General features: G+C 42.9%; 2 protein-coding genes and 3 long non-coding RNA genes across 10 annotated transcripts in view; 3 read left to right on the forward strand and 2 right to left on the reverse strand.

Moving 5' to 3' along the window:
- Window positions 1-18,650, reverse strand: part of tmem44 (transmembrane protein 44) — a 22,714-nt gene extending 4,064 nt beyond the window's left edge. Inside the window, exons 1-11 of one of the 5 annotated variants that reach the window (XM_052110876.1) lie at window positions 18,307-18,650; window positions 18,179-18,196; window positions 17,755-17,827; window positions 16,382-17,657; window positions 16,178-16,310; window positions 14,756-14,846; window positions 11,686-11,846; window positions 7,068-7,154; window positions 6,718-6,888; window positions 4,703-4,930; window positions 4,181-4,324 (exon numbers count right to left, since the gene is read on the reverse strand). In XM_052110876.1, the coding sequence (XP_051966836.1) occupies window positions 4,181-4,324; window positions 4,703-4,930; window positions 6,718-6,888; window positions 7,068-7,154; window positions 11,686-11,846; window positions 14,756-14,846; window positions 16,178-16,310; window positions 16,382-16,518 (1,152 nt within the window). In that variant the 5' untranslated portion in view covers window positions 16,519-17,657; window positions 17,755-17,827; window positions 18,179-18,196; window positions 18,307-18,650. Of the gene's footprint in view, window positions 1-4,180; window positions 4,325-4,702; window positions 4,931-6,717; window positions 6,889-7,067; window positions 7,155-11,685; window positions 11,847-14,755; window positions 14,847-16,177; window positions 16,311-16,381; window positions 18,197-18,306 lie in introns of all 5 variants that reach the window. The other 4 variants (XM_052110877.1, XM_052110875.1, XM_052110878.1 and 1 more) reach the window with 4 other exon arrangements.
- LOC127632346 (uncharacterized) overlaps window positions 1-25,000 on the forward strand; it is a 115,814-nt gene that overhangs the window by 13,994 nt on the left and 76,820 nt on the right. The window lies entirely within an intron of this gene.
- Window positions 287-6,192, forward strand: LOC127632344 (uncharacterized). 2 transcript variants are annotated; one of them, XR_007969085.1, is made up of 3 exons: window positions 287-352; window positions 444-535; window positions 5,945-6,192. It is a non-coding gene; the product is annotated as an uncharacterized LOC127632344 (long non-coding RNA). The 2 variants fall into 2 exon arrangements; XR_007969086.1 differs by having other exon boundaries at window positions 6,037-6,192.
- LOC127632348 (uncharacterized) lies at window positions 18,897-20,339 on the reverse strand. The gene is made up of 3 exons (XR_007969089.1): window positions 19,913-20,339; window positions 19,736-19,829; window positions 18,897-18,991 (listed from the first exon to the last, which is right to left on the reverse strand). It is a non-coding gene; the product is annotated as an uncharacterized LOC127632348 (long non-coding RNA).
- LOC127632338 (protein FAM43A-like) overlaps window positions 24,393-25,000 on the forward strand; it is a 2,915-nt gene continuing 2,307 nt past the window's right edge. The window contains exon 1 of the mRNA XM_052110884.1: window positions 24,393-25,000. This exon is cut by the window's right edge and continues 2,307 nt beyond it. Coding sequence (XP_051966844.1) covers window positions 24,536-25,000 — 465 coding nt within the window. The 5' untranslated portion in view covers window positions 24,393-24,535.

Raw genomic sequence — 25,000 nt, forward strand, 5'->3', positions numbered from 1 at the left:
GAGTTGTACAGACTACATTTGAGGTGTTTTTTTGTAAGTCTCCCGTAGCCTGAACAAGCATTTTGTACCACTTCCTGTGCAGAAAGGTCCTGTCCTGGGAGCAAGGGAGCATCCTATAGCTCTCCTATAACTGTTCTGAGACCAGTGCAGACAGACAGCACACTGGCGGTTAAGTCGTGCACTAAATAGGGAGCAAGGGAGCATCCTATAGCTCTCCTATAACTGTTCTGAGACCAGTGCAGACAGACAGCACACTGGCGGTTAAGTCGTGCACTAAATAGGGAGCAAGGGAGCATCCTATAGCTCTCCTATAACTGTTCTGAGACCAGTGCAGACAGACAGCACACTGGAGGTTAAGTCGTGCACTAAATAGGGAACAAGGGAGCATCCTATAGCTCTCTATAACTGTTCTGAGACCAGTGCAGACAGACAGCACACTGGAGGTTAAGTCATGCACTAAATAAGGAGCAAGGGAGCATCCTATAGCTCTCCTATAACTGTTCTGAGACCAGTGCAGACAGACAGCACACTGGAGGTTAAGTCATGCACTAAATAGGGAGCAAGGGCGCATCCTATAGCTCTCCTATAACTGTTCTGAGACCAGTGCAGACAGACAGCACACTGGAGGTTAAGTCATGCACTAAATAGGGAGCAAGGGAGCATCCTATAGCTCTCCTATAACTGTTCTGAGACCAGTGCAGACAGACAGCACACTGGAGGTTAAGTCATGCACTAAATAGGGAGCAAGGGAGCATCCTATAGCTCTCCTATACCTGTTCTGAGACCAGTGCAGACAGACAGCACACTGGAGGTTAAGTCATGCACTAAATAGGGAGCAAGGGAGCATCCTATAGCTCTCCTATAACTGTTCTGAGACCAGTGCAGACAGACAGCACACTGGAGGTTAAGTCGTGCACTAAATAGGGAGCAAGGGAGCATCCTATAGCTCTCTATAACTGTTCTGAGACCAGTGCAGACAGACAGCACACTGGAGGTTAAGTCATTCACTAAATAGGGAGCAAGGGAGCATCCTATAGCTCTCTATAACTGTTCTGAGACCAGTGCAGACAGACAGCACACTGGAGGTTAAGTTGTGCACTAAATAGGGAGCAAGGGAGCATCCTATAGCTCTCCTATAACTGTTCTGAGACCACTGCAGACAGACAGCACACTGGAGGTTAAGTTGTGCACTAAATAGGGAGCAAGGGAGCATCCTATAGCTCTCTATAACTGTTCTGAGACCAGTGCAGACAGACAGCACACTGGAGGTTAAGTCATTCACTAAATAGGGAGCAAGGGAGCATCCTATAGCTCTCTATAACTGTTCTGAGACCAGTGCAGACAGACAGCACACTGGAGGTTAAGTTGTGCACTAAATAGGGAGCAAGGGAGCATCCTATATCTCTCCTATAACTGTTCTGAGACCAGTGCAGACAGACAGCACACTGGAGGTTAAGTTGTGCACTAAATAGGGAGCAAGGGAGCATCCTATAGCTCTCCTATAACTGTTCTGAGACCAGTGCAGACAGACAGCACACTGGAGGTTAAGTCATGCACTAATAGGGAGCAAGGGAGCATCCTATAGCTCTCCTATAACTGTTCTGAGACCAGTGCAGACAGACAGCACACTGAAGGTTAAGTTGTGCACTAAATAGGGTGTTTTTTTGTCCTTTTTGGAGATCAACAGCACCCCTCCCTATTCACTGTTATGATAAAGAACAGAGCAGTCAGGACCAACGGCTACATTCCTCCGGCTACATTCCTCTCGGTGTTTCACAGAACAGTGGGAAGAAAGTGAGTATATGTAATACAGGTTTGGGCAGGTTTGTGGGTGAAATATTCCCTTAAGGCAAGAGAAGCTTCTTTAGAAGAGTGCTTGATGATGAAGCCCCTCAGCAGTTTTAACAACACCCCTCTGCCCGTCCTCGGAGCGTCAGGCGGGCGTTAGACTCGCTCTTAAAATAGCAGAACTGGGGCCAAATCTCTCATAGCCTGAACAAGCATTTTGAACCACTTCCTGTGCAGAAAGGTCCTGCCCTGTTCCCATGACAACAGATCTTTAACAGCAGGACGATCAAGCAACAAGCCAAACTTTGTTTCGCAACCGTTTGCAGCAAGAATCTCACTTTTGACTTGTTGTGCTCACAATCATCCGTCCCTTTATATATTTATATATTAAATCTTACTGAGAGGGAAACTGCAGATAAACAAATCTCCTTGATATTTTGACACGAGCATGTTTCAGAACTTTCTGAGAGAGCATTTATTTAAAGCCAGCTGCAAAAATGGTTTGTTTGTGTTTTCCCCACATTGTGACATCACACAGATGTCACACCCTGTACAGTCAGAGAGGTGAAGAGGAGAGAACAAGACCAAATATTCATCAGCACCGAAGGAGGATTGCGCAGGACACCTTATTGCTGTTCCAGTATTAAAATGTCCTGGTTGTGTTTTCGCACCCATCTGCACTGTTTTTAATGGTTCGTCCCTATAAACATGTACTAGAGCAGGGCAACTGCACTTCAGAGAGGTCAGAGGTCAAAAGCAGAGTCCCTGTACCCTCGAGGGCCGCACTCTTAATTTGTATGATTACATACACAGTAAATACCTTTTTAATCACATTTTTATAGTAAGAATATTGGAATGTTAGTTAACGGGATAGTTCACCTACAAATGACAATTCTGTCATCATTTACTCACCCTCATGTCATCCCAGATGTGTGTGACTTTGTCTTCTGCAGACTTTTTATAAATATCTCAGCTCTGTGGATCAGAGACAGATCAAGATTTAAGTCCATGGCTTTTTTACACTAAATCTCCACTTTCATTTACAGATGTGAAAGTAAAAGTGGAGATTTATAGTAAAAATGACTTAAATATTGATCTGTTTCTCTCCCACACCTATCATATCACTTCTGAAGACAACACACACAGAGAGAGAGAGGCAGAGACACACACACACACACACACACACACACACACACTCACACACAATTCAACAAACAACCGCCATTCGCCACGAAGTGGCGGTGACATCACCACGATGCTTGTACCAGGCTATGTGCACGTTAAGGCCACGTGAAGTGTCGAACGCCCGCTGGCAGGAGGTCACGGGACAGATCCAACCGGTGACACGGGTCAAATGACTGAGATGACTGGCTGATGCACCATCTGTGCCCCCTACTGTGCCAACTTGCTGTGCTTTAGCTACCCGGCACTCTGCTCGTTGTTGTGAGCGTCGCTCCTCTGCCCTCCGTTGTTGTTGGAGGGCGACTGCCTCCAACTGGCCAGTAGCATCCTTCACAAGCCTCCTCCAAAGAGGCCGATCTTGACACTGTTGGTACAGTCATCGGCAAGTCCACTCAGCTACACTTCATCCTGTACCTCATCACTCCATCTCTTCTCCAGCCCGTGCTGTGCCCGCTTAGCCCCCTCTATCCGGCCGAACAATAAGCTGTTTAGGCATGCGGTGGCCGGGCATGCGGGCTACATGACCCAGCCAACACAACCTTGCCTGCTGGAGGAGCTCACCGATGGGACTTTGTCCACATCTTTCAAAGATTTGTGAGCTCCTCACACAATCCAGCCTGGTTAAACCCAGGATGGATCTTATGCAGGCCAGCCTAAATGTTTCTATCCGGCGATGATGTTCCATTAGGGGGGTCCACGTTTCGCAAGCATAGAGAAGGGAGGGAATGACCGTGGCCGAGAATACCTGAAGCTTCGTGCGGAGCGACAAACCGGGTAGCTTCCACACAGCGCTACGCAACCGATGGAAAGATAATGCCGCTCGACTGATTCGGAGTGAGACCTCTGCTGTCAAACCAGAGCTGGTCATAAGCACACTGCCCAGGTATGGAAAACACTCCACTCTCTCCACAACTGCCCCATCTGAGAGAGAGAGACACACACACACACACACACACACACACACACACACACACACACACACACACACACACACGCGCAGAGAGAGAGAGAGAGAGAGAGAGAGAGAGACACACACACACACACACAGAGAGAGAGAGAGACACACACACACGTACACACAGTTCTGTTTTCCTGTTTAGTGAATAGAGGGGTTGATGATATAATTGCGATATTTTTAAGGAGATTATCGATCAAATATGTTTTACATCACAGGCCTCATGTACAGCCTTTAACAGTGAAGCGTTCTGACCTCAAGTTCAGAGCCGACTGAAGATGACTCCGTTAAACTGCCAGAGGAGCACTGCTCATCCACACGCACCACCCTGACTGTCCTCTTCAGAGGAAGAGTCTCTGACGGGCCGTCCCGTGAGATCGTCACTTCCTTCAAACACACCTGCAACAGGTAAGCACATCATCACCTCAGTAAACCAGGACCATGACAGTTTCATTACTGAACACACCTTACATTCCAGAAGCAACACACATAAAGAAATATGCAAGAGTGAATGGTAATGCTTTCCATCCCCAACATGACACAATTTCCATTTTTGGGTGACTTATTCCTTTAAATGGTCCTGTGGTGAGACAAACGGATTTAAAGTACAAGTATTCCATGCTCTCTAAATAAATTAAGAGAAATGTTGTTCAAAGTAGTTTTAGATGAAGTACAGCATGTCACACAGCAGAGAAAACAAAGACACCAAAACTATGAATCGTCAGATCACTTGGACAAAGACGTCCTCCACATATCTAGTGAATATAAAGTGCAAACCTTCCTCATTGGCTGTATGTTGACATCCATGTAGAGTCCCATGTCAGTGCCCCTGGGACAGATGCATTTCGCCGAGGGAAGACGATGCTCCTTTATGCAGCGAGTAACAGTACTGTCACACAACTGACCCGTGGCCGAAGAGTCTGCGAGTAAAGACTCAGTATCGGAGTCTAAAGACCGTACAGAGAGACGCTTATGACTGGATCTGTAACAGACCAGAACTACAATCTGAAAGATTATAAAGTTAAAGAACACAAGGTATGAGGTATGCATGAGGTATATTAGAACAAACAACCTTTACTCAGTAATTGAACAAAGTTCAATTACTGAGTAAAGCATAAAATCATTTTAAGTCTAGTTTTCCACAAGCACCTTTCGGTTACGTGCATATCCTTATGCAAATGAACAGAGACTACGAGGACTTTCACACAGTCCGAATCAGAGTCCCGATGACCATACTGTATTTCATTCCATACTTTCATACCCTGCAAACCCTGGAGCCAAATGAACACCTTTAAAGTCAATACGAGATTTGGACATTTTCTGGGAAAAACGTATAATACATTGCCTTTATGTTTAACAAATAGGATTAGTTTAACCTCGTGTCCACATGTGTGGACGTTGTATTTTATCTTTGCTATACACAACGCATAATTATTATTCATTTAAATGACTGAATACTGTTCACAAGACTCTAAACTGTGATTTAAGGGTTAATCTTCTGCCGCACCGAGTCACGTGACACGACAGCTTGACGACCATTTCTGTGAAGTGCTCCTACAGGTGCAGAGTGAGCAAAAGTGCCTCTGGTAAGAAACCGGTTTATGTTTTTTGACTGAAACCTGTTTGGTTGTAAAGAGGAGAGTCTCCAGTTTAATTTGATACGCCACTTTAAAAAATCCATGAATGTTTCTCGTGTGATGAACATGATGTCCACATACGTGGAAATCAGGACCACGTTCCCTCAAAAGTAGAAAAACATGGGAATTATTCTGAATAACATTGTGGGTCATTAATTAATATATATTTAGTTCTATTTGCTTTTGTTATCACTGTACAGTTCTATACATTAACATTAATAAATGCATTCCTATATATAATGTACATTATCACATTGAGAATAAATGTGTTCATGCAAAAGCTGATAAATGTGTCTTTCAGAGGCTTAATATGGAGTTATGATGAAAATAAGATGCATTTCTAACTGTTCTGAGACCAGTGCAGACAGACAGCACACTGGAGGTTAAGTCATGCACTAAATAGGGAGCAAGGGAGCATCCTATAGCTCTCCTATAACTGTTCTGAGACCAGTGCAGACAGACAGCACACTGGAGGTTAAGTCATGCACTAAATAGGGAGCAAGGGAGCATCCTATAGCTCTCCTATAACTGTTCTGAGACCAGTGCAGACAGACAGCACACTGGAGGTTAAGTCATGCACTAAATAGGGAGCAAGGGAGCATCCTATAGCTCTCTATGCAGTTAAGTGCGTTCACTCCTAAAATCGGATCATAAGTTCAGTTTCAGCTGCAGATGATGTTTGGACACTCAATGATCATCAGTTCATAGATTCAACATTTATAATGTTTTATTTTATTTGAACATGATTGACTGTGATTGGATGATGCTGGACTTTCAATCTGAATTAATTATGCTAATGTATGATGTAATGCCTGTAACATGAATAATCAACACTGCTGGATGCATAATGAACAATTTGATGTGGCTTTCTATGGATTTCACATATGTGGACATCAATGTTTAGGAAAACTACTTGCTCTAAAACAAGTTTTTTGCATGTTTATTAAAACCTACAAATCAAAAAGGGAAATGGAAAATGCACACAGCTGTCACGCGGGAGGTTAAGGAGATTAAACGCAAAGTATGAGCAATGCATATGAAGGCATAAACGCAGCACTCAAGCAACATATTTAAATGCATTCTTTTCACCGACGGTGCACAAGCCCAACCGCTGAGCCTCGCTGAGATTCCCTCACAGCCAGTGTAAAAGGATACAGCCAAATCGAGGACAGCACAGCAGACCGCCGAGAGGATCCAGGGCATCGCTTTGATGAGCACTCTCGGCTGCACGTCATAGAGAAGAATTGCAGATCCGTAAAGAGTTCCAGCGAGACAACACAGAACTCGAGAACACACCTGTGCAACTGAACTCTGCTCTCCTTGGTTCTGGAAATGCAGAAAATACTGAACGTATCAGTGTCTTTACACTCCGCACATGACGTTGGTTTGTGAACAGTTCGGTCCACAAGAAATGCATGCTGTTATTTGTCATTAGGAAATGTACGCAAAACTTATTAATGTAAACAATGGGACAGATATGAAAAGATAACAATAACGTCCCTCACTGCTTTCAGGAAGAATGGAAACTTAGCCGTCCAGTTGATGGCGAAAGACAGCAGACCCAGCACGTAACCGAGGTTCTCAATATGGTCCTGTATCCCAAAAAACAACATGCACAGTCCATGCAATCACCTTGCAGTTTCAGTGCTTTGCATATCTCCAGTCAAGTTAACATGCGTGATCAGACATGGTAACCTTTGTACAATGTTTTAGGCAGGATAAATCCTCCAATGTTGAGTACCACAAAAATGAGTCGACTCGTCCCTCTTTTTCTTTAAGAAAATTAAATAAAAGCACAAATGTGTGTTCCAGTGAGACACTTGCAATGGAAGTCAATGGTGAGATAAATAATAAATAAATAATTGAGCATTTAGGAGCATGTCGAACCATTAGATGATCATATATGTGCATGTGCGCTTGTACACAGTGTTCTGACATGTGCACACGTGTCCTCATCATGTGTCGAGCGCCCTCTTCTGTTCATCTTCTCATGTGCACGTTGAGAAATATTTCAGTACACATCAGTTTATATGCTGTTTGGACAGGTTTGAATCAGGATCCTCTGCTTTAAATTACGATGTGACATTTTCCAAGTCACATGTCTGTTTCAGGCAGTAATAAGCAAAAACATGACACACGTTTATTATATTCGTGTGTATCGGTGCAGATTTCACACACTTATACTTCCTGTAGTTTAAACTCAGAATGAAACTAATGTGTTAACAGACCTTTCCAACGATATTAACACACGCCTCATCTTTCTGATGTTTTGACCGATTCTAATTATGATGATTATGATTACAGATGATGTAATTATGATCAATATTGCAATATAAGCTTTATGCATTGTAGAGTTCAGATTCTAAGTCTTTGAAAGACACCTATTTTGTGTAGATCAAGTAAAGGGTTGTTAATTAATTGCATCATTATTGCTTTTTTCCTTTTTTTACTATAAAGAAATCAAATGAAAAAACTCTCTCATGCTAAGTTACTTTATCTGTTTGTTCAATTCTTGCTCATGTCCTGACCAGTGATTTATTGTGGACACCATTTATTTGCCCAGGAGTGTGTAAATGTAATTAACACACACACACACACACACACACACACACACACAGAGAGAGAGAGACAAACACACACTCTCTCTCACACACACACACACACACACACACACACACACACACACTCGGATTGAGATCTGGGGAATTTATGGACTACGATCCTGAAATGAAATGCTTAGACTAACAACTGCCAACAAAATCCTTCATCAGCCAATTAACAAGGACAATTGCATCTGTGAACTTCTGCAATTAATCAAGATGGACTTCAAAGACTTTGGTCATTAATCTTACAGTTCAAACACAATCTATGTTTAATCACTGACCCTTAACACTTACTTAGTTTAATAATTTTAAACCATAATTTTACCTATACATAATTAATATTTACATTACATTCATAATGTTAGTCAGAGGGGAACTGACCCCCACAGTGAGTCTGGTTTAGGGTTAGGGTGGGGTCAGTCAGAGGGGAACTGGCCCCCACAGTGAGTCTGGTTTAGGGTTAGGGTGGGGTTAGTCAGAGGGGAACTGGCCCCCACAGTGAGTCTGGTTTAGGGTTAGGGTGGGGTTAGTCAGAGGGGAACTGGCCCCCACAGTGAGTCTGGTTTAGGGTTAGGGTGGGGTTAGTCAGAGGGGAACTGGCCCCCACAGTGAGTCTGGTTTAGGGTTAGGGTGGGGTTAGTCAGAGGGAACTGGCCCCCACAGTGAGTCTGGTTTAGGGTTAGGGTGGGGTTAGTCAGAGGGAACTGGCCCCCACAGTGAGTCTGGTTTAGGGTTAGGGTGGGGTCAGTCAGAGGGGAACTGGCCCCCACAGTGAGTCTGGTTTAGGGTTAGGGTGGGGTGAGTCAGAGGGGAACTGGCCCCCACAGTGAGTCTGGTTTAGGGTTAGGGTGGGGTTAGTCAGAGGGGAACTGGCCCCCACAGTGAGTCTGGTTTAGGGTTAGGGTGGGGTTAGTCAGAGGGGAACTGGCCCCCACAGTGAGTCTGGTTTAGGGTTAGGGTGGGGTTAGTCAGAGGGAACTGGCCCCCACAGTGAGTCTGGTTTAGGGTTAGGGTGGGGTTAGTCAGAGGGGAACTGGCCCCCACAGTGAGTCTGGTTTAGGGTTAGGGTGGGGTCAGTCAGAGGGGGAACTGGCCCCCGCAGTGAGTCTGGTTTAGGGTTAGGGTGGGGTTAGTCAGAGGGGAACTGGCCCCCACAGTGAGTCTGGTTTAGGGTTAGGGTGGGGTTAGTCAGAGGGGGAACTGGCCCACACAGTGAGTCTGGTTTAGGGTCAGGGTGGGGTTAGTCAGAGGGGAACTGTCCCCCACAGTGAGTCTGGTTTAGGGTTAGGGTGGGGTTAGTCAGAGGGAGAACTGGCCCACACAGTGAGTCTGGTTTAGGGTTAGGGTGGGGTTAGTCAGAGGGGGAACTGGCCCCCACAGTGAGTCTGGTTTAGGGTTAGGGTGGGGTTAGTCAGAGGGGAACTGGCCCACACAGTGAGTCTGGTTTAGGGTTAGGGTGGGGTTAGTCAGAGGGAACTGGCCCCCACAGTGAGTCTGGTTTAGGGTTAGGGTGGGGTTAGTCAGAGGGAACTGGCCCCCACAGTGAGTCTGGTTTAGGGTCAGGGTGGGGTTAGTCAGAGGGAACTGGCCCCCACAGTGAGTCTGGTTTAGGGTTAGGGTGGGGTTAGTCAGAGGGGAACTGGCCCACACAGTGAGTCTGGTTTAGGGTTAGGGTGGGGTTAGTCAGAGGGGAACTGGCCCACACAGTGAGTCTGGTTTAGGGTTAGGGTGGGGTTAGTCAGAGGGAACTGGCCCCCACAGTGAGTCTGGTTTAGGGTTAGGGTGGGGTTAGTCAGAGGGGAACTGGCCCCCACAGTGAGTCTGGTTTAGGGTTAGGGTGGGGTTAGTCAGAGGGGAACTGGCCCCCACAGTGAGTCTGGTTTAGGGTCAGGGTGGGGTTAGTCAGAGGGGAACTGGCCCACACAGTGAGTCTGGTTTAGGGTTAGGGTGGGGTTAGTCAGAGGGGAACTGGCCCACACAGTGAGTCTGGTTTAGGGTTAGGGTGGGGTTAGTCAGAGGGGAACTGGCCCCCACAGTGAGTCTGGTTTAGGGTTAGGGTGGGGTTAGTCAGAGGGAACTGGCCCCCACAGTGAGTCTGGTTTAGGGTTAGGGTGGGGTTAGTCAGAGGGGAACTGGCCCCCACAGTGAGTCTGGTTTAGGGTTAGGGTGGGGTTAGTCAGAGGGAACTGGCCCCCACAGTGAGTCTGGTTTAGGGTTAGGGTGGGGTTAGTCAGAGGGGAACTGGCCCCCACAGTGAGTCTGGTTTAGGGTTAGGGTGGGGTTAGTCAGAGGGGAACTGGCCCCCACAGTCAGTCTGGTTTCTCCCAAGGTTATTTTTCTCCATTAATCCACATCTTATGGAGTTTTGTGTTCCTTGCCACAGTCGCCTACAGCTTGCTCACTGGGGTTATTAATTAAATGATAATTGTATTATTTATAAACACTATTAAAAATCGTATTTTATCTAAATTACACAATGATGATTAATCGACTTTATAGACATTACAGTTCTTATCGTCTGTTAATGCTGATATTCTGTAAAGCTGCTTTGAAACGATGTGTGTCGTGAAAGGCGCTATACAAATAAAATTGACTTGATTTGAATCTGGAGGCCAAGTCAACACCTTGAACTCTTCATCATGTTCCTCAAACCATTCCGGACTCATTTTTGCAGTGTGGCATGGCGCACAATCCTGCTGAAAGAGGGCACTGCCATCAGGGCACACTGTTGGCATGAAGGGGTGTACCTGGTCTGCAACAATCTTTAGGTAGGTGGCACGAGTCAAAGTATCATCCACATGAATGCCAGGACCCAAGGTGTCCCAGCGGGGGCGTGCTGAAGCGCGTTTCGCCCATGGCGTCATACAAGCTAGAACTGCTACTTGGCTACGCAGCTCCATACGCAGCAATCTGCATTGCAGTGTGTTCGGACACCTTTCATCACGGCCAGTATGATGTGTTTCAGCACCTTGTGCAACAGTAGCGCTTCTGTGGGAAAGGGCCAGACAGGCTAGCCTTGACTCCCCATGTGCATCAATGAGCCTTGGGCACCCATGACCCTGTCGCTGGTTCACCGGTTGTCCTTCCTTGGACCACTTTTGGTACCACTGACCTCTGCATTTCGGGAACACCCCACAAGACCGTTTTAGAGATGATAGATTCTTTTGGTGTTTTTCGGAGTCAGCAGAAAGGTCTCTTTAGTGTCCCAAGTTCTTATAACTGTGAGCTTAATCGCCATCTGTAAGCTGTTAGTGTCTTAACGACAGTTCCACAGGTGCATGTTCAGTAACTGTTTATAGTTCATATAATTACTAGACAGATTTAATGCAATATCTTAGGTCGGTCATCATTAAGAAAGGTGTTAGCACAAACAAACATAACACAAGGGTTGAAGCAAAGGAGGGACGAGTAGAAATAATTTGTGGTAATCAACATTAAGTCACAAATGCTGTTGATATGAGCACAGAATATTCCTTTAAAGTCGACTTGCACATTCATAACGACTCCACTCTTTACTTACATTTAGGAATACACCGAGTAGTCGTCTCCTGGTTGGAGATATTCCTGTGGGACTGAAGTCGACCGCTGAACGCAGGTAAAAACTGCCCCCCGTTACAAACAAGAGCGACACCGCAAGAAAGTTCTGCCGCCTCCTCCCGGTTATCATTCTCATTCTCTTTCCTTGGGCACATAAAAGTATTGTTTAGGGCATTATGCTACAGAGAGATGGATGGATGAACAAGCAGATAGACATAAATGCATTTTAGATCTCACAATCAGACATCATTTATTATACACCTGATATACTGTATATGCAGTACTAAAGTCTTAAGCACTTGTGGACGTTTTCAAAAATAATGTCATGAAAAATGGTATTATTTATTAATTAACTTCACACAAAAGTGCAGTAAACATAAAAACAAAAAAAATAAATTAATATTTAGTGCAAGCGCCCTGTGCCTTTAAAACAGCACCGATTCTCCTAGAACAGGGGTGTCCACACTTTTTTTGTGTGATGGTCTACTTTTAAATGACCAACACTATAAGATCTAAACTAAAAAAAAAAAACACAGTTTCATTTAAAATAAGAAAATGCTTGTTGGGACTACTGCATGTATCCCTACATGGAATTCATCTTCTAATTAATAAACAAATATATAATAATGTTCAATGTTGATATCATTCAGTTTTAACACTAAACCCAAAACACCTACAGCACAATAGATTACAATAGGCGGGGCATTTACCAGTAAATACTGACCATGTGATGTTTTGTTTATTCAGTTGCCATGACAACTAGGTTTGCGCATACGCGCCTTTCAAGGACGTCTGAGAATAGCGCGCGAAATTGCGACGCTACTGCCCGGATTAGCTACTGTCTGATTCCATTCAGTTTTGCCTAATCCGGGCAGTAGCGTCGCAATTTCGCGCGCTATTCTCAGACGTCCTTGAAAGGCGCGTATGTGCAAACCTAGTTGTCATGGCAACTGAATAAACAAAACCTCGCCTGGTCAATATTTACTCGTCAAGTGCAAGTCAGACAGAAACTAAAAGATGGAAAGACATTATATTTATTTGTATTAAAATTGAACTAAAGTACATTTAAATTTAGTGCGATCTACCAGCATTGCCTTTGCGATCGACGTATTGGGCACCCCTGACCTAGATAAACTCGGACAGTTTGTCAAGGTCGTCCCAAGCTTCTTGGAGCTCTTCGGTCTATTTCGGCTGTCTCAGTTGCTCTCGTATCTTCATGTAACCCCAGACTGACTCGGTGATGTTGAGATCCATGTCATATATTGCGGGACTCCTATTCTATTTGCAAAAGGAATGTTTGGAAATCTAAAATTGATAACGGTCAGAAATCTACGGGTAACCATCGGTAACAAACTTCAATTCGCAGACCACATCTGAAAGACCGCAAGATCATGTAGATTTACATTTATGCATTTGGCAGATGCTTTTATCCAAAGTGACTTACAGTGCACTTATTACAGGGACAATCCCCCCGGAGCAACCTGGAGTTAAGTGTCTTACTCAAGGACACAATGGTGGTGACTGTGGGGATCAAACCAGCAACCTTCTGAGTACCAATGTATTATACAGAGCACTTATTACAGGGACAATCCCCCCGGAGCAACCTGGAGTTAAGTGCCTTACTCAAGGACACAATGGTGGTGACTGTGGGGATCAAACCAGCAACCTTCTGAGTACCAATGTATTATACAGAGCACTTATTACAGGGACAATCCCCCCGGAGCAACCTGGAGTTAAGTGTCTTACTCAAGGACACAATGGTGGTGACTGTGGGGATCGAACCAGCAACCTTCTGAGTACCTCCCCCTGGAGCAACCTGGAGTTAAGTGCCTTACTCAAGGACACAATGGTGGTGACTGTGGGGATCAAACCAGCAACCTTCTGAGTACCTCCCCCTGGAGCAACCTGGAGTTAAGTGTCTTACTCAAGGACACAATGGTGGTGACTGTGGGGATCAAACCAGCAACCTTCTGAGTACCAATGTATTATACAGTGCACTTATTACAGGGACAATCCCCCCGGAGCAACCTGGAGTTAAGTGCCTTACTCAAGGACACAATGGTGGTGACTGTGGGGATCGAACCAGCAACCTTCTGAGTACCTCCCCCTGGAGCAACCTGGAGTTAAGTGCCTTACTCAAGGACACAATGGTGGTGACTGTGGTGATCGAACCAGCAACCTTCTGATTACCAGTTATGCACGTTAGCCCACTACACCACCACCACTCTATTTACACTCTACAATATCAGGAAGATAAGACCCTTCCCCTCTGTACATGCCACACAACTGCTTGTTCAGTCACTTGTCATAACTAGACTGGACTACTGTAACGCTCTCATTGCAGGCCTTCCTGCATGTGCTATTACACCTCTGCAAATGATCCAGAATGCAGCAGCATGTCTGGTCTTTAATTAACCAAAGAGAGCACATGTTACACCACTCCTCGTCTCTCTCCACTGACTGCCGGTTGATGCACGCATTAAATTCAAGACTCTGATGCTGCAAACAGAACATTCACTGGATCTGCTCCAGCATACCACGCCAGCAAACATTTATGCAGATCTACACTCCTGCCAAAAGCCTGCAGCCGGCTAATGAGCGTCGCCTTGTCATACCAACACAAAGAGGCACCAAAACACTTTCCCGAACTCTGTTTCATCGCACCACGTTGCTGGAATGACCTTCCCAACTCCATCCATGAAGCGGACTCACTCTCGGTCTTCAAAAAACGGCTAAAAACATATTTTCCAACAGCACTTAACCGGTCACTAAAAAGCAATTCTTGTTGCATTTTAATACGTTTTGAATACTCTTCTGATGCTAGTGAAACTGGGTAATATGGCACTATTCGTACCACTGTCTCCTTAAGATGATTCGCTTTTCTGCAAGTTGTTTTGGATAAAAGTGTGTCAAACGAATAAATGTAAATATTTCCTACTGATACACTAACGTAGAAATGTTTTAAGACATTATTATGACGCATCCAAAGTGCCCAAGACTTCCGCACAGTACGGTAAGATACAGTATATATCAAAAGAATGCCAAAGCCTTACCTGTTTTTGAATGGGACCATAAATACACGGAGAAAGTAATTGTCAGGAACTGAACGACATCCAAAATTGCCGCATATGAGGCCATAGATATCTGCAACAGATGCGGAGAACATTTTTGCAATAACAGCGATGGTAAAGGAACCTTCACATTCATCTCCGCTCTGTGCAATTGGGTGGAATTCGGTCATCTCAATGGGGAATCTGCACGATCGGGAATGTTGCGTGACAGACACGGTGTGTTGTACACAGTTAAACTGAATATTAACAAAACACAAGCATATTATTTTATCCTAACAGAGAATAAAAAGCAGCGCATTAAAAAGAGGCTGCGTCGCTGACTATCACACCTGGAGTCGCGAGTTTGAATCCAGGGCGTGCTGAGTGACTTCAGCCAGGTCTCCTTAGCAACCAAATTGGCCCGGTTGCTAGGGAGGGTAGAGTCACATGGGATAACCTCCTCGTGGTCGCTATAATGTGGTTCTCGCTCTCGGTGGGGCGTGTGGTGAGTGACTCTAGTCAGGTCTCCTTAGCAACCAAATTGGCCCGGTTGCTAGGGCGGGTAGAGTCACATGGGGTAACCTCCTCGTGGTCGCTATAATGTGGTTCTTGCTCTCGGTGGGGCGTGTGGTGAGTGACTCCAGCCAGGTCTCCTTAGCAACCAAATTGGCCCGGTTGCTAGGGAGGGTAGAGCCACATGGGGTAACCTCCTTGTGGTCGCTATAAAGTGGTTGTCGCTCTCGGTGGGGCGTGTGGTCAGTTGTGCGTGTGGATGCTGCGGAGAATAGCGTGAAGACTCCACACGCGCTGTCTCCGTGGTAACGCACTCAACAAGTCACATGATGAGATGCGCGGATCGATGGTCTCAGACACGGAGGCAACTGAGATTCGTCCTTCGCCACCCGGATTGAGGCGAGTTCGTTTTGAACTGTTTTTAAAGGTGCACCAAGTAATTTTCTGTACGCCGTCTTGGACTGACTTACTGACACCCAGTGGCGTGGATGAGGCATCATTCAAACCCATCAGCTGTCTGTAACCGGTGTCATTTTTTTAAATTCACCACGCACAGTTACACAGTCAGAATATGATTAATCCCGGAGTGAAAGTGCCCAATACTCGGGCTGTTACACAGATTAAGCCAATAGCATTCGGCTAGTCATGTGATCATAACATGGCAGCCCCCATGAGGAGACCCTCTCCATGTGGATTTAAACAGAGTCTTCATGTAATGTGAGTGCTCATAATTTTATACACACCTTTCAAAATTGAAGTTAATTTAAGGAGTATAATTTTTATACAAAACAAATACGTGTGTGCCTTTAATTGTGACTTGCAATGCATTGAAATGGGTTCTAAGAGGGTGCGTCACGCTTCTGGCTCGCATAGAGTGTGTTTAATGATAAACGAAACGCTCAATTTACTGACCTGAAAATCAAACTGGTTGGAAAGGAAAGCGCCAACTGCACTGCACAAGTTACCCACGAAACAATACACCGTGCCCGCCGCCTCTTCGCCCTGATGGTGCCCACCTCTCGTGCTGCAGCTGTGATACAGAAGACTGAGAGAGAAACACAATGCTGCAAACATCACAATAATGGTAAAACCCGTGTTTAATCACACGACACTTACAGTGAACACGACACCAGTAACATCAGAGCAGACGAGAGGATCAGGGCAGCCGATATGCAAATATTGTCTTCATATGACGAAAGGCAAACTTTGACCAATTCTGAACTCCAGCGGTGGACAGTGTCGAGGACTGTCATTTTATCCACAGCTTTCACTTCTGCTGTCACACATTGAGCATCCAAATGTTTCCAGGTTCTCACATTAATTGCCAGCTGTAGTGGAAATGAACCGCGCGTCAATCATCTCACCTGTAGCTTTCAGGCTCCGCCCACACACACACCCGTCACACAAATGTCTCCCACGTGGCTCATAAATATTAATGATGCATTGTGATGTTTTCCCATTTTATTTGCTGAAAAACAACTGTGAACTTTTAAATCATATTTTAATGAAATGCATAAAATAACCCTCAAAGATGGAATACCTAATACAAAGTCAAAATATTATATTTTATATATGTATAGGATAATTCCTTGCAATGTAACACATCAGCATGATAGAGCATATAGTACATTATTTAGTTCAATACTTAAGTGTTATTTTATATTTTCATACATTTGATTTATTTTTGATCAGCATTAAACAATACACATTTTATTGGTATATATATGCCACTTCAGATGAAAAAAATAAATAAATAATAATTAAAAAAAAATATAGGCCTATATATATATATATCATGGTTTAAGGCATGGTTTGCACATATGTTAATGAGGGACAAAAAAAAAAAGCCCCGTAATGACAAATATGCATTAAAAACGTATACACAGTATATTAAATGTTTGGCTACAGAATCAGAAACTGTGATTAAACTTAGATCATCATGGTCAGTTGTGCCAAATATGTATGCATTTAATCAATTAAAACAATAATAAACTCAAATAACACACTTAAATATTAGCATTTGTCTTTGGCAAAGCCTGACGCCATTCATCTCTTAATCCCATCCATTGATAAAATAAAAGTGACAATAATATACAGTTCCTTTTTATCATCAGTGAGATCATTTTCAATAAAGGGGAATGTCCCGCAGCACTTATACATCACACGTCCAGGTATGAGCCACGGTGAATTCAAATAATAATAAATGTCTTTGTATTAAAGATGATATCAAAGATGTTGTCTCACTTTCTCCTTCTTGTTTCGATTACTGTGTTTTTTCCAGGGCTTTCCCGACCTGCTGTTCAATGCCCGCTCTTTCATGCCCAGCGGGTCAACGTCCCGGTTTATAACCCCTCACCATCTGCACACCCTTTGTCAGAGCTCGGACCTTTACCTATGAGAGATTACAGATTATTGAGAGTTTTGCGAGTGTGTGATATAAAGTATTTATGAATCAGAAATGTGTTTAATACAACACTTAAATTCGCTACTTCAAATCGTTGCACCTCTCTCTCCTTCCTCGGTCTGATGATGTTCATATCGTAGGTCCCCTCCAGAGACAGTCTCACATACGTGTTCAGGTTACGGGCCAATCATAGAACTTGTGGGTTACATGTAGTGATGTAACAGTTTCACGGTATACCACGGATTTAAAAACACTCCATTGACATTTTTGTTGAATATAAAGTCGCATTTTTTATGCATTTAGGAATGAATGTTTCCATTGTAAATATCGCTTCAATTAAGAGGGAGTTCACATAGCATCATATAAACTTGACATAGCAAAATAAATCTCTAAATCGCATCTTCCACCTCTTTCATTAAACCGTCACTCACATAAATGCCGGAGAGAGCAGCACACAGCAGTGTCAGGACCTGAACATCTATTTCTACCAGTCTGTGGTGTGAGGATACTTCAGGTATTTAAAAGACCTGAGAAAGAGACGTATTTTGGCATCAGAAAGGTTACACACTTCACCTTTAAAAAAGAACCACCACCGTAAAGAGACCCCAAACAAACCGCTGAGTCAGGTGAAATTTACCTCCTCTCAATAACTCGCCACAGTTGCCTCCAGAAATCCAGATTCCTCTCAAAGGGGGTAAGAATCAACTGCTGCTCCTTCTCCAAACTAGAACTTGTTTACTTGTTGACAATCTGTAAGAGAATATGACTGTCCATTCTCCGAGCCAGTTCTCTCCTGCACACAAGGAAACTGTCCCTCTCTGCTTGCTGTAGGACCTCAGGATGTGTTCTCATCCCAAGGAGGCCTGTGTTGATCAAATACAACAACAACAACAGCAGCAGCAGCAATTACGCCATGACTCACAGAACGGTACAGCTCTGGAACAAACATTAGGCAACAACACATATAATCAAGACTCCTCTTTTTAAATTTGATTGTACGGTGACATGCCTTTGGGGGATTCGTAGGAAATGTTTGTTATCCTCATGAAGTTTCTTGAGCCGTTTGGACTGCTCAACGGAAAGCACGCTTCATGCTAGGACAAATTCTATGATCAGCTTCTCTGCAAAAACAATAACACACGGTATTAAATTACAATTCACAGACATGATCTTACAGTATAAATGAGCCCCAGAAATAAAGCTCAGCATCATCACATCATGACCTGCCTGCAATCAATTCTGTGCCAGAAAGTCTCTGCTCAGTGACGGACTGCAGATTGAGTCGACCCGTCATAACCATCATTCAGCTCACTGGTGTGGAGCTAAAACACACAAGATCATTAATAACAGATCACTTCATTTAAACCCACTGGATCCAGTTGACACTCAAACTAGTTAGAGAGGTTTCTTGCCTTTGGAAAAATAACTGAAGTATTTTGTCTCATAGAAGTATTATTTATATTGCATGCACTCAATATGTTTTGGACTATTTTTGTTTTTATTGGTTAGTCATATTGATGCCAATGTTTTGAACACACTTTACAGACTCAACCCTGCATACTCCTTCAATAGTGTTCAAAATGCATCTCAGGATGCATAGTTTTAAAGACAAAAGATGTATAAATAATAAGGAATGAGTCATTTCTCGCTCTCTAGAGAATGTATTTGTTTAAAAAGGAATAAGACAAACTATACAAAGCAGAAGATGCAGTTCTCAAATGTTTTGAACGGATGAAAAACACTTCTATCGTGTGTCATTCCTCCTTTATTAACGGTCTTCCTAACCCTGAGACATTCTTTCCCATATCAGATGTGTTGACAGTTAAAGAGTCACAGAAAACAGTTTTAATGAGATGCTGATCGACTCTTCATACGTCACGTTTGTTGTGACAAAGGAAGTCGCATGGAAGAATCCATTAACCTCGACACAGCAAAACGGCGTTTAGACAAAACTCTCGATTATAAATGTTGTTATCGGTGTTTATATAGTGCTTTTGTATACATTTGTAAACATGTTTAAACCTAATAGTTAATACAGAGGAAAGAAAGATACATTTTCGCCGCACTTTTGGTTTGTTCCAGTGTGTCTCACTCCGCGCTTAGAATAGTTCCGGACATGAACCTGTTGCTCACTGCACAAATATGACAGACACTTCCCCACTAAATATAGAAACAATTATTTATTTATTTATTTATTTGTATTTATTGACAAGGTAACTTAAGAAATACAGGTTTTCTCTCACAATGTTGGCATGTCACCAGTATGTTCAATACAAGCAAAGACTCTTTAGCTCAAGAAAACTAAATTTGTGAACACCCAATATGGCGGATGAAGAAAAGGAAGTCCCGCCTTACTTGTAAACGAGCCAATCAGCTTTTAAATACAGACATCGCCTGTCAGTTAACTCGGGACGCATGCGCATTAGCTGGACCAGCAAATTAAGCGTCTGAGCTGTGCGTCAATAATAATAAAAAAAGTAAATTCAGAGGTCCTTAGAGGACAAAAATGTCAGCATTAAAAAACTGCCATAATAATATTAAATATAAATATAATTTTCCACTTTCACAGATTTTGTAACCAACATCAGTCCTGATCATAACTACCAAATATTCATTCATTTTCAGGATTTTAACCCTTTAAATGAAACTTTCATTCAAATGAAATTAAACTTTAACAATACACACATACAAAACACACTCTGACACACACACACACACACACACACACACACACACATACACACACACACAATTTTAGCTGTATCATTTATTTAATTGTCCTGCAGTGCTCTAAAATAATTAAATAAAAAAATAGGAAAAAAGCATGTATTTGCTCCATAGGCTAAACATGAGGAAAATGGCGCCATCTGGTGGAAAATATTAAACATTTAAATTTTGAAGCCAGAGCTGCAGAATGAATTCATGATGTGATGGTTTAATGACACTGGGATCAAATATTGCAGTTTTAATGAGTTTCAATGGGGACATTTTTGTCCTGAAGGTCCCGAGTGAAACTATTGTGTGTACACAGTGTGTTATAGATTATATATTATGAGATACCTACAGGGAAGAGGTACAGCACCTGGTAGTGTGGTGTGCCAACAACAATCTCACACTCAACACCCAGAAGACCAAGGAACTGATAGTGGACTACCGGCGGACTAGGAAAGGACACACACACACACACACACACACACACACACACACACACACACACACACGACACACACTCCCATCTACATTGAAGTGGAGCGCGTGATGAGCTTTAAGTTTCTGGGTGTCCATATCTCTGAGGATCTTTCCTGGACCTACAACACCTCCACTCTGATTAAAAAGGTGCAACAGCGCCTTTACTTCCTTAGGAAACTAGGAATGAACAAACTGCATCACAGTGATGGCAACTGCACTGTCTCCGATCAGAAGGCACTCCAGCGGGTGGTGAAAACTGCCCGATACATCACTGGTGTCCAGCTACCCTCCATCAATGACAGTCACAATAAACGCTGCGTAAGGAGGGTGAGAAGCATAATCAAAGACACCTCTCACCCCAACCACGGTCTGTTCACTCCTCTCTCATCCGGGAGACACTATAGGAGTCTTCGCTGTCGCACCAGCAGACTCAGGAACAGTTTAGCCCACCTCCTGATGCTGCTTGCACTGTTAAGGCCACTGCCCATATACATATATTTACACATTTATACCTCATTCTGTACAATGCACCTTCAGTTTATGCTTCTTCATTTGCACCTTGTATTATAGACATTTGCATTGAGCTGGTCTCTGCTTCTCTACATCATAACTTTGCACTCAAAAAAACATATTGTATATACTCACATATTTATATATATATATATATATATATATATATATATATATATACATACTATATACACATATTGCTATTTGCACTTCTGGTTAGATGCTAACTGTATTTCATTGGCTCTGTACTTGTATTTTGCACAATGACAATAAAGCTGAATCTAATCTAATCTAATAGATGTGTTACAGAAACTGAGGTTGAAATATCAAAACTGCCCCTAAAATAAACACCTTTGGTAAATGTATGCCGCTGATATTAACAGCCAAAATGATCGAAAAAACAAAAAAGACAAAAATGTCCCAAAGTTCGCACAAGGGTTAAAAGAAAACACACAATTTATGATGTCCTTATTGTCAGATTTTACTGCTGATTTGAAATAATAATCTTGACCAGCTGTTCCCATTCACGTGGATCAGAGCTGCACTGTTATACCTCTTGAATACACAAACAACAGCAGCCTGAGATTGTTCCAAAGATGATGCCAAAGTGGACTGACTCGCCTCGAAAGAACTTTGGGAGAAGGTAAGAGCAATCAGCAGCATTTTTGGCAAAATGTTGATTACCATAAAAAAATAATTTCGACTCGCCTTTTGTAAAAATAAATAAATAAAAATGTATAAAAATAAAATAAAATCATTTTTACAGTGAGACACTTACAATGGAAGTGAATGGAGACAGTTTTTGGAGGGTTTAAAGGCAGAAATGTGAAGATTATAACTGTATAAAATGCACTACATTCATAAATAATTTGAGCAGTATATTTTTATGGTAATTTTAGGGGTTTAAGGTTTACGTCGTCATGGCAATGAAGTAATAAAACTGGATATAACTTTAAACAGAAAACCTTTTTAATTTATTTTATCACACTAAAATCATGTTAACATGCTTATTTTTATACGTCTTGTGTTTGAAACAGTATTTTAATGTTTACAGATTAAACCCCATTGACTTGCATTGGAAGTGTCTCACTGGAACACACATTTGTGCTTTATTAAAGGGCACCTATTATGGCATTTAAAATGTTCCTAATATTGTTTTGGGAGTCCCCAACAACAGTTTTACATGCATGCAATGACAAAAAACACTTTTGTTGTCTTATAATATGCATTTATGTTTACCTGATTTGCTCACCGACTCCCAAATGATTCGTTCAACGACTCATTTTTCCAAATCCCCTCCTCATCAGCGTGACGCTAATCTGCGGTGATTGGTCAGATGACCCAGTCAGTTGTGATTGGTATACTCGGTGCAGAGATTGTCGGAAACGGAACGCATCACCGCTTTGTAGTAAAAACTCAAAATCAGAGAAGGAATTTGAGTTGATTTATGTTAGCGATCATAGCCCAAAGTTCGGTGGTAAACACCCAATCAGTTATTGTTTGCGTTAGCCCAACGCATAAACATATTGATAAAGCACTGCATTACTACAAGTTATTGCTCTATTCTTTATGACAACTCCAATAACATCGACAAACATTTCACTTATTTCAAAAACATTGACATTGGAGACCTAGAAGCTGCGCTGAGCGTAACGTACACAACACACACAAATACTTATTAACATGCTAAAAAACACATAAAAGCAACAATTATTAATAATACTTACAGGTTGTGATTCGGAGGAGGAAGCTGATCCAAATAAACTTGGTACTGAACCTTCCTTCAGTATCAACCGGCTCGCGAATCCACACTTGAAAGCATTCATGTTCGTAAAGCAATCGTCATTAAAATGAGGCGAACACAGCACAAGGTTCGGCGATACTTGTGTGGTATAGTTATAAACTCTAGCCACTGATTCTTCACATGCTCGTCCCTGGGCAGTGAAAAAAAGGTCACTTTTGATACGCACGTCTTGTTGTCGACATGATGTTTTCAAGTTTGCCCTGGTGTCTGCGCGTGCAATGAGTGGGCGCGGACAATTTGATAATTTTTCGTCTTGACGTCACAACGAAAAGGAAAATGACTCATTGGAAAATCGATTCATTACATTGACTCAGAGTCGACTCCTACTTTTGAGAGACAATAACTTTTTTTACGGTGAACTTTCATATATAAAACTTTGCAGGATGTTTTTGTTCACTTAAATCTGTTACACACTACATGAAAGGTCATTTTCACAATTCCATAATAGGTGCCCTTTAAAGAAAAGGAGGGGTGACTCTCTCTCTCTCTCTCTCTCTCTCTCTCTCTCTCTATATATATATATATATAATTTGAGTGTGTGTGTTAATCAACATTATGCCTCATATGATGTCGATTGAGCTTAAATTGCATTGAATCCAGAACATAACATTACTTTAATGTGGCACCAAGTATTTAATAAACCTTTAATGTGGTTTATTACTGTGGCACCAAGTAATAAACATATATTTCATACTATATTCATTCAGCACTCACTCAACAATGTTGAGTAAATATATCCAAAAATTTAATTTAAATTATTCAGGAGGGACGGGTCTAAATGAACGGTAATCAATATATGCTAACGCTGTTGATTGAACTTAACAACTATTATTAAACCCTAAATATTCCTTTTAAGATTTGCCCAAAACTCTTTTCCCACTCTGTGCCCCTCTCTTAATTTAAATGCATAATAATCATAATAATTAAATGATAAATTAAGTATTTAAATAGCCTGACGATGTCTGAACGTAAATAAACATAAAAACATAAATATATTGCTCAAACAAATAAAAATAAGAGAACCTGAGGGTAAAGAAAATACTGCGCCACGTGTGACAGACTCATTATTATTATTAATAATAATAATAATAATAATAATAATAATAATAATCAGCGCTACTAGAAAGCCCGTGTTGGTACGTTCTGTTTCCCCCCTCTCTGAGCGGTTGAGTTGGTTCAGTCCGGTATATAAGTCACCGCTGCACGACTGGACTGGACAGTGTGTTGTTTTGAGACGCGTCGGGAACAATGTAAAGCGAGTTGCTGCTCAACTGTTTAAGCATGCCAAGCTAATAGATGACTACAGATGGCTTTGATGTAGAATTTAGATGTCATAGTGTAGATTTAATAGCCTCGGACCATTATGTTGCCTTGGAAGAAGAACAAGTTTGAGCTGATAGAGGAAGAGAAGCTGCCGTCCAAGCAGAAGGGTTATGCCGTCAGTCTCAACTACTCGGCGCTCACGTCGCTCGCTAAAGCCTGCCCGGAGAGCGCGCTCAACCGAGTCGGCAGCATGTTCAAATCCAAGAGGAAAAAGGTGAGAATCACCAGCGAGGACCCCACGTACACGGTCCTGTACCTGGGCAACGCCACCACCATCCAGTCCAAGGGGGAGGGATGCACGGACGTGGCGGCGAGTAAGATCTGGGGCAAGAGCGAGATGGGCAAGAACGGCACCCAGATGAAGCTCACCATCAGCTCGCACGGCATCCGGATGGTGCACGTGGACGAGAAGGCAAAGCGACCGGGACATTTGTATTTATTGCACCGAGTCACATACTGCGTCGCGGACCCGCGGCTCCCCAAGATCTTCGCCTGGGTCTACCGG

The sequence above is a fragment of the Xyrauchen texanus genome, chromosome 39 (assembly GCF_025860055.1).
Source record: "Xyrauchen texanus isolate HMW12.3.18 chromosome 39, RBS_HiC_50CHRs, whole genome shotgun sequence".
NCBI classification, from domain to species: Eukaryota; Metazoa; Chordata; class Actinopteri; order Cypriniformes; family Catostomidae; genus Xyrauchen; species Xyrauchen texanus.